Below are 10,246 nucleotides of genomic sequence, written 5' to 3'. Positions count from 1 at the left end.
GCGAATTTTTACATCGTTGTTCATTAAAAACGTGCCAGATGAACGTTTTTTTTTCGAAGGTAAAATACATAAAAGATACATTGCGGACGGATAAGGAACTGAATGCATTTGCCTTGATGTCGATTGAAAACGAAGCTTTGGATTCTTTAGATATGGATGAAATAATAGAAGAATTTGTTTTGTTGAAGAACCGAAGAAAAATAAAGCGGTTATCTAGATTCAATAAGTTAATTAAGTTAAGATTTTAATTTTATATGCAACATGCAGCAAAAAAAAAATTAACAGTACGTATTATATTGCTGGGCGTAAAATTCCTGTATTTATTTTTGTTAATACGAGCGGTAGCGAGTGATTTTTTTTTTCAAAAACAGCACTTTATGGGGCACCATAAACAGCTTTTCAGAGCATGATTATTTTCTTGGGGCAACAAAACATCAACAATTTCTTTCAATTTCTCTCTTTGTGGTGCCTCCAAATGCGTGGTGCCCTGAGGCAATTGCCTCAATCGTCTCTATAGTTAACGCGACACTGGTGTGACATCAACAAACAGTTGCTAAACAGCAGCAAACTTATTCGTTATGTTTACGTTGAAATGTAAACAAATAAAAATTTTGGATAATGGACAGTAATCATATTTCGCGTTCAGTGAACGCGCATGCAATAAATGGAAATGAATCATGATACATTTGTTTTCTCTTTATTTACTTTGTATTAATTTTGGTTTACAATATTCATTCGCTTTTTTTGTTCATTTATTTTTGAAGTATGTTTGATATTTAAATTTTTTCTCAAGAGACGTATAGAATTCGAATGATACAAAATTGTGCGTTCCCGTTCATATACGCAAAAGTGAAATCGGTAAAATACAATGAAGACTTATCACAGTAGCCATTAAGGCGCATGTGGATGCATTCTTTTTTGCATAATTCGAACGCTTCGTTCCAGTATTTTTTTACTTCGAGACGGTTCAATTTTTCGAACAATTCAACCGTCTGCACATCGATAAAGCTAGGCTGAATTGAGTGAGGCCGGTAAAGTTCATTGTTTCCGTCGCCCCAAATCAAAATCTAAACTATGTCTTTGCCATTGCGATAGAACGATCCAAAACCGTATTCGCAATTTGACAGCAGATCTTCTGCTATTTTGAATGTAATTCCCGTGTCTTTCAACCGCAAATCTTCGAATTGTTGCATCAACTTGTCATGTTCGTCGTGTACTATATCTTTCTGCTGCTTAGCGGCGGGTCGTTTTTCGGTTTCATATGGTTTTTGTTGGGTGGCTTGACGTTTCTTTGCTGCTTTTGGTTTGCGTGGCCTAAGAATCGATGAATGAAAATAAGAAACGTTAAATCGCAAAAGATGACAAATGTTCTTAATCCAAATTAAGCTAACAGTTTTGTTTTCCGAATTTACTCACTTCTTAGCTCAAAGCTGTTGCACCGGAACACCATGCTCTTCTTGTGCTGAATCGCCCTCATCTTTCTGCTGCTTAGCGGCGGATTTTTTCTTTGCTTTATATGGTTTAGCGCAATCGCATCGCCCCTTCCTAAGAATCATTGAAAAATAAAACGGTTGAGACTTTTTAGATTTTCCCATTATCTGATTTCTGACGCCTTTCGATGGTGTTTTTAAAAACGATCTATTTTTTACTTTGATGGTGATCGAAAATGAAATTTTTTCACTATAAGAAAATTCAATCCCAATTACGTCGAATCAAAATGTGTTTTGTTGTTTTGCAAATAAAAAATGGCTACTATACAGTGGTGTGCTCATTAAACGTTTGTTCGCCTCAATTGTCGTCGATGAAAAGAATACATGCACACTGTCAACAATGACGCGGTGAATTTAGCGCTGCGATTTTATGAGTGCAAATCGATGGTCACTTCATACACAGTCTCCAAAAAAACGTTGTGCACGAAACAAAACGGAAATGTATGTCGATGTATGCTTGTATCCAATGCAATTAAATCTTTTTATCAATCACATTTATTTAGAGATTTCGCTTTTTTTCTGTAAAAGAAAAAAAAGACGGGCTAAAAAGACGGACGGACTGTTTGACACCTTTACCGGTTATATTACAAGTTCTACAGGTGAAGCTGGAAAATAATCCCTTTCGTTAGGTGGTCATAAAAACCAGGCGAATCTAATGGTGGCGTTTGAATTGAAAATTCTATTGTAATCGTAGAAATTATATAGGCAAAAAATGGAATCACAACGAAGTAATATTTTTGCGATAATTTGCCGAATGGTGTTGTCATTCGATGTTTGTATGAGTTTTATCAGGACAGACATACGAAAAGAAACATTCTTCAGCAATTTAGTTCACATTTCCGCATACTTACTTTTACAATTCCAAAAATTTATTAGAAACTCGTTTTTGCAACCTTGAATACACTGAAAAAAAATCAAAATTGAGATGACATAATCTATGTTTTTGTCCACTTTATTGATGAAGAACTTACAAAATATTTAGCTGGCTCATAAATTTGTTTTTAATTGTATGTCTGTTGTATATGACTGAATTGAAATGGAATTGAATAAAAGAATCGAAAATGATAATTCTATAAATAAATCCAATGTCTAATTCTTCTCTGTGAATGATTTGATAGTGATGGAAATGTCAATGAATGAGTTTGTGATTAACGCAAGAGAACTAACGAGAAGTAGTCCAAAAAGCCACAATGAAAGATTTTCGCGAATTATTGAGTGTTTTATATTGAAGTGATTATCAAAAAATGTTCTTAAAGTTAGCTACCATTCCAATGGTATTTGTTAATTGTTTGCGAGCTGTCATTTTTATGTCGCTAAACCGTTTAGATTTTCATAAAATCGGTCTGAATAATGTCAGTGATCAATACTGAGAAAAAAGTAGTAAAAAAACACTATGCATGCTGCAAACTGCGGCTGAATGGCTAACGTCAGATCAACGCCGAGAAGCGAAAGTGTTCCAAAGCATGTGCAATTGATGTTGCATCATCATTGTATCTTTTACTGGATGGAAACGATCATATTTTGCCAAAAATTTGGCCGCCTCTCTTTCATAAGATACGAGCTCTTCGGTAGTTAGCTTGCGAATTTCATTCAAATCCATCCATGTCGGTTCGATCGCTTTCTCGTACAATGGACCTTCGCTGAGATCCTTTCCCGTGAAAATGGACCAATTCGGGTTCAAACAAAGCTTGCACTTGCACTTGAAAAAGTAATGATATTCGAGTAAAAGACCACGATTCTGATGTGGGATGTGCTCGCACAATGTAGATGGGCTAAGAGAAAGTAAAGAGAAATAGAGCAAAATCATTAGAAAATGAAATAAAAATTTCGATATAAAAAACACTTACAAATAGAAACCGAACAGCTGTTGATTTTTCCTGATTGGTCGAATCACACGACAAATCAAACGGTGATCAACGAAATACCAGCACACATTTGGGGTGCAAGAATGATTGATGTAGCACCCGAATGGATACATTCCGTTGCCAAATGTGCGTACGTCAAAAGTGCCCAAATTTTGATCATCACTTTCACGCCAATATTCGCTGGCATTGATTGCATGTTCAGCAACATGGAAAAGATGTAGAATCAAGTGCTGCAAAAAACGACGATGAGTCGAAGATGTAAATTTCCCTTTGAAGTCTGGCAGACGCATGACTTTGTTGTAAATCACTTCGGTGACGGTACGTGTAAGTTTCAAATTGCGGCTCCACTGATGGCCGGAATGCGTGGGCAACTGGAAAATCAAGCTGAAATTTCTTTGGTCATCGTTTTGGTGCCAGTTCACATTGTTACCGTCCAACAGCAGTCTGACAGTCGTCATCAGTTCGTTGACACATGGAAATGCATCATTTGTACGGTACAGCATCCGCAATACCATACCGAGTGTTTCCTTTCGCGAACTGTCAGCCATCTGGCAATCGTTTTTATGATAAGCTTTTTTCATGCAAACTTCATCGCAAAACAAAACGCCCGCGCAATTTTCACAAGGAATCAAATTGGTGCATTCAACATAGCAGTACATGCATCGTCCAAACGTATTGTCACCAGATCGATCGTGTTGAATGATACGCGATTTATCAACGAATGGGTCATACTGCATCGAATGATCCGGCTTGATGGGCTCGTTTTTGAAAGCAAATGGCATTTCCACCAGAATCGTTTGAGCAATTTCCAAATCACGTGTCGTGACCACGTGACGACCAAACTTGGAATTCTTTTCAATTTTCAAGCAATCAGCAACACCAGGATGCATTCCATTTTCATTGAAACTCAATTCCGGCTCCCGAACATGCGATTCGTTGCCAATTTTGTTCATCAAATCCATGCATTTCTGTTCGCGGTTATCAAGTTTTGACATTTGCGATGACGGGTATCCGATCCGAGCTCTTTCAATGTCGATCAAACACTCTTGGAACAGATTCAGATTGAGAAAACACGTCGATCGATTTGCGTACGCCAATGCTAATGCCTCGGAATTATTTTCGGCGTACGAAATACTTTGATTGTAGTAAGCCATTGCATCGTGATATTTCTTCTTGGAATACAACTCGTTGCCTTTGTCACGCAATTTCTTCGCCGTCACATTATTCTTTTTCATTGTCTTGTCATTTGTCGATCGACCATATTCGGTTGAACAAATTTCCACGTACAAATCGTGATTCGGCGCTGGTTCTTTACACCACAATGTGTACAAATTGTCACCCATCTGAAATGTATGCACCGAACATTATTCAATTGATTTTAATTACAACATTTTGACGACAAAATTCCATTCCAAAAAAACTACTTACTTTTGCAGCGAACACTGATCGAAACTGAAACAGAAGTAACAAACACTGTTAGCAACCACTTGAAAATGAATTCAACAATGATTTTATTTTTTTATCCGCACAGAATTTCCAAAAAACAGTGCGATGTGTCGTCTCAACGCAACAATTACAAATTGAATGTGACGCGTTGCCAACTTGGAAGAGAGCAAAATTAGCGCTGTGCAACCGCACATTTCTTTCTGTCACTCGAACACGTGAACTTATATTTCAAATACATTGACATAAATGAATGTGGCGACGGCTCTGGACTTACATACACGTTTGATAGTGTGTGTGTGTTTACTTTTTGCTGGATATTTGCAAGAATAACAGAAACACGGACGGTCGTATGGCGTGAGATGCAGCACTGTTTATTCAAAGATTATTTTCTTCGCTGAGAAGGCGAAGAAATGAGAATGAAATATAATAACTGTTGATTCGGTTGCAATGGAATCGATATGAATTAAAATGAAATTTACGTTTGATTTGTGAAAAATTCGCTTTGCACGTATTTTGCTCAGTGAACGATTCAGATTGTGCAAAACCAGCGGTTTTGGAATTGAATCAGAGCGCATTTTTTCTTCAATTTCAACACACAGTTGAGCACCGAGAATGGACTAATGAAAAGGGAATAGTTGAAAAAAAACTCAATAAAAATTATGATTTATTTCGAATGTTGAACATATTCATTTTCTTCAAAATAACCCGTTTCGTCACAGTCTCACAGATTGTGTATGTTATATAGCTCAGTTAGTCAAAATAAACTTATTTCCATGTACACTTGCATCCATTGTGTATCTTTGAGCTACGGAACCGAAGCATGACTTTTCAAAAACGTTTGAGTAACAAACGTTCAGTACAAAATGCGTTCACAATGTTCAAGAATTTGTCGTCCAGTGGTTTGAGAATTTAATAAGAAGCACTAGATACTGTAGCGGCGAATGTAATGCTCATCGGTGAATCATTCGATATGAATACAAACGCTACATTAGCTCCAACAAAGAATCTTTGTCAAGTCGTTCATTTATGAGTGTGTCCTTCATGCATGTGACCATTACATTTAATTTCGATTGGCATGACAAAATAAATGTATATGCTGTTTGTTACAAAACACTGATCGTGCGTGTTGTTTTTCAGCACTTACTTTACAGCACTTCAGCATTCATTGATTTTTTTCCTTTATGATCCCGTGGAACAACACATGATACTTTTGCTTTTTAGCATGTAATTTAATCAAAAAGTAACACTATTTTTCACGACTTTTTCAGAAGATTAATTTATTTGTCATATATTTGACGTTCAATGAATGACATTTCAAATTGAACATTCTTGATTCTAAAAAGAACATTTTTCAGTAATGAAAGGAAATGACCGATTTTGCTTCCATTTGACATGCATTTTTTGTGTAAAAAAAAGTAATGAACAATGTTTTTATGTAATGATTAAATTTGTTCAGAACAATGTTCACTTCAGTTCCGTATGTATTTTCCGTTTTGAATATTCTTCAAAGCCATGAAATGCCATCAAATCCATATTATTTGCTATATTCGAGAAATGTTGAAAAACGAACAACATCGTTATTTTCTAATTCGTTAGCAAAAGAGTAGAGCAGAGAAAAAATCCATGAAGAATGAAGATATCAGAATAGTGTGAATAAAGGAGAAATGTATATTCAATTGCGAGTCAAATGGTTTCAATGGTTTAGCTAATCCAAGCCATTTTCGCTTAAGAACCACAACCGAAATTCGAATGAGTTGAAGACTTCAGCTTGAATTGCGATGTTTAGAATGGTTATGTGAACATTTCCAAATGGAGAAGAATTAATATCGTCATGGTATACTCTAAAAGGTGCCGGTAATTTGCTTGTTTTTCATATATTTTTTCAAAGATTTTGGCTTGCATCTCTATTTTTAATACGTTCAAGCTATTGAGAAAAACGCTAAATTCCAACTATGAATAAAATAGGTTTAATGAATTGTGTCAGTGTCAATGTCAATATTCGATGGCCCTTGAAACTAGTTCAACACCGCGTAAATTGGTTTTGTTAAACTAAGATAGAAAAATGGTTAGAAAAAAATTAGGCCAAAAAATTTCTTGCGTATCCCAATCTATTTTTATATTTGATTAGATGAAAAAAGTAATATTTTATTGGTTTTGTGGAAAAAGTTGTACATTTTATTATGCAAACAATTGCCTATTTGGTTGTCTTCGTTGAATATATTTGGATTAAGACAGCAAAAAAAAACACATCTAATGTTTACCAATAATACATGAAAATAAATAAAAGTCAACACATTGTCTCGATGTGAACCAGGTGATTTTTGTATAAATACCGTCAGACTTATCGGAATCAGTAGTTATTCTGAATTTAACAACGAAATCAAAATGAACCATTTCGCCTTACTACTATCGCTTGTCTCTGCAGTTTTGTTGCAGGTTTGAGTCGAATCAATTTCAATACTCAAAAGACTTTCTTGTGATTTTTCGTTAATAAACCGTTGCAATTCTCTCATCTTTTTCGTCTAGCAACAAGTGTTGGCACAACTACCTGGCCAACCTGGAGGTCCGGGCGGACCTGGTGGGTATATAGATTTAGACTTAATAACACATTTTATAACAACAGATTTACTGGCTGATAACATATTAATAACATATCGAACATCAAAATTTGTAGGTGGACCCGGTGGACCCGGTGGACCCGGTGGACCCGGTGGACCCGGTGGACCTGGCGGACCTGGTAGCATAATAATAACTGCAATATGTTTTGTGTGACATAACTTTTTAATCATATAATACATATCGAAAATTAATTTTTTTAGGTGGACCTGGAGGTCCAGGTGGGCCCACAGTAAATCCGTTGAGCAGTACTGCAGCAGTAACTTCGTCGACTAGTTCAAGCAATCCACAAGGAAATTCGCCTACCACACCACCACCACCAGGAGCGGGTGACTTGCCACGCCAAAATGTCAAGCTTACAAGTTTTCGACCACGGGCCCAAGACTTTATCACCAATTTAGATGGAATACCAACGGCGGCGAATTCAGTGCGTCGTACTGAACCGCAGATTTGTGAACGACTCAGAACTTACCTCAATTACAAGCTCAAGCTTTTCCATGAGCGACTATTGTTGGAAATTAAAAAATTCGCTGCCACATTTCTAGCGAGTCGATCAGACAGAATGACGGAAGTAATTACCGAAGTACAAGGCAATATCACACAGGCGATCGACGCTTTTGCCGCCAAAGCACAAGAGTTTGCCATTAAAATCGATGAAAATTGTAATAAACTTAACTCAACGGAAACATTGAGAAACATTATTGACCTAGTTGAAAATTTGCGAGCCCAACAATTGGACATAGCCAGAAATTTAACAGTCCTCCCTATAGGGTATGAAGAGAAAATGCAATCATTGTACAAACCCGTGGAAAATATCATCGGCAGCACTTAAACACTTTTTTATTACACCATTCTTATTGCAATTGATTAGAATTCACCAAATTATTTATTGAGCACATTCTATTTTGAACTTAATCAAAAAAAAATTATGTTATCTTAGAAGAGGCGAAGAAACAGCATCAGTTGACTGTATTTTTTTTAAATGATTGAATAAAGCATACAACTTAATATGTGTGTTTAATTAATGAAGGAGAAGTTTCAGAGTTCTCACATATACTAGGCACTGGAATGTTCCAAAATGAAAGAGTGTCAATTCGTTGTCGATTCATCCGGGACACGATTATAATCATTAGTATACTAACATGACTGAAATGAATTAATAATATCTTCATCCTTGAATTTTCAATGTAGCTCCAAAGAACGATGCTTTCGATTTAGAACATTTCCAGAAGAAAACACTTCCCTTGACCTAAAATCGGATTATTTTAATCAATTGTTTCTTTTTATCTAACAATAAATTCTACTATAGTTTTCCACAGAAAACCGAAACCTATGTAAATAAAAAATGGTTTTAATAATTTTTTTCAAGTTAGTTTAGATGATTGTCGAGGTATGATTGAATATTTGGGGTATTACTGGCTCGTACTATTTGAAACACACTAATACACATTGCAACAAAGTTCAGGCGATGATCAAAGCACTACCGAAACAATATGCGCTACATGAACAAGACATATGAGGCTGTGAGAATGAAAATGGCAATACAGGAATAAACATTCTGAAACGCATCAAGAAAAAAAATTCGCAAAAATGAATCATGAGTTCTGATTATGCAAATGTGAAACATGAATTTACATGGGCAGCATAGGAGGTTCATGGCTCATTTTTGCGTATTCAAAACTCATGATTCACTTTTGCGATTCACTTTCATACCGTAAGATAAAATACCAATCGTAAAAGAAATTCTAAAAAACGAAGATGACATTCAGATCAGTTTTTCATTGGTGTATTTGTGGTTATAATTGTAGATATTTTCTAGTACATGACACAATCGAATTTCATTTTCGATCTGCACGCTTAAGCATCTGAAAATACTTAAGTTTATTTGAAGAGTTGTCTTAGTGGATGTTTTGACATCATGTCAATGACATGGGATAGGAATCGATGCGTTTTATTTTCACAAGGCCGTAGCTACTGGTTGATGAATTGTTCTTCATGTGCAAATAATAGCTTTCATTCATATAAATCGTTAATTTACAAGCGTTCTTCAGTTGACGTCGCTCCTTATCCAGCATTTGTAGAGGAAGGTATAAATTCTTCCATAAGATTATCCAATCATGAGAACGCTTTATGCAAATACATTTTAGTTTTTCTGGATACCGTGCAAATGGTCCGATAAAACAACTCCGTTTTGTGTGCAGCTCCTCGAGTTTATCAAGTTCTTGGGCTAGAAACTCAATGTGATGTAGAGATAGGATAGGATCATCATAGATCAAGAACTTTAGATTTGTTAAAGCTATTACACCATTCAAATTTTCGAGAAATCTTTCAACAGTACACCACGTACACCGACTTTGATGCTTTCCGGGAATGTGAGTGATGGCATCGTTGCACTGAGCAAAAAGTTCTTCTGATATATTTTCAGATGTAATGTTCTGATCTGCTGATTCTCGTAAAGAGTTTGCACATTTTCGAAGAATTGATCTACATTCGTTTCTTCATGCATTTCTCTTATCGTCAATACTAGATTATCGATCTTAATTCCCGAATTGAGCAAAAAAAAATTTGTTCGTCCGTTTGAAAATTTAGGACGGACAAAAAAATTTGTTCGTCCGTTTGAGATTTTGTTCGTCCAAAAAAGTCCGCAAATCTAACTTTTGAAACATCCAATAAGGTAGGGGAAGAGGGGGTAAAGTGGGACAGGGGGTAATCTGGGACACCCCCTTTTTCTCGCGATGGGCAACACCAAACATCAAAACGATAATAAACGCAAATGTGCATTAGTGTGGCGATCATTTGACGTGCACAGACTCTCTTCTCAGTCTGATA

The 10,246-nt window shown here is 36.0% G+C and overlaps 2 protein-coding genes across 2 annotated transcripts; one reads left to right on the top strand and one right to left on the bottom strand.

Moving 5' to 3' along the window:
• Nucleotides 1–2,426: 2,426 nt before the first annotated feature.
• On the bottom strand, nucleotides 2,427–5,024 carry LOC129571178 (SET and MYND domain-containing protein 4-like). The gene is made up of 3 exons (XM_055450942.1): nucleotides 4,784–5,024; nucleotides 3,338–4,698; nucleotides 2,427–3,262 (listed from the first exon to the last, which is right to left on the bottom strand). The coding sequence occupies exons 2-3, from the start codon at nucleotides 4,696–4,698 to the stop codon at nucleotides 2,923–2,925; spliced, it is 1,701 nt and encodes a 566-aa protein (XP_055306917.1). The 5' UTR covers nucleotides 4,784–5,024; the 3' UTR covers nucleotides 2,427–2,922.
• A 2,162-nt stretch (nucleotides 5,025–7,186) lies between these two features.
• On the top strand, nucleotides 7,187–8,249 carry LOC129571180 (glycogen synthase kinase-3 alpha-like). The gene is made up of 4 exons (XM_055450944.1): nucleotides 7,187–7,237; nucleotides 7,328–7,379; nucleotides 7,476–7,538; nucleotides 7,621–8,249. The coding sequence occupies exons 1-4, from the start codon at nucleotides 7,187–7,189 to the stop codon at nucleotides 8,247–8,249; spliced, it is 795 nt and encodes a 264-aa protein (XP_055306919.1).
• Nucleotides 8,250–10,246: the final 1,997 nt, after the last annotated feature.

The sequence above is a fragment of the Sitodiplosis mosellana genome, unplaced genomic scaffold (assembly GCF_009176505.1).
Source record: "Sitodiplosis mosellana isolate CC-2019 unplaced genomic scaffold, AAFC_SMos_1.0 Smas_scaffold_1520, whole genome shotgun sequence".
Taxonomy (NCBI): Eukaryota; Metazoa; Arthropoda; class Insecta; order Diptera; family Cecidomyiidae; genus Sitodiplosis; species Sitodiplosis mosellana.
This window is presented reverse-complemented; position numbering and strand designations above follow the sequence as displayed.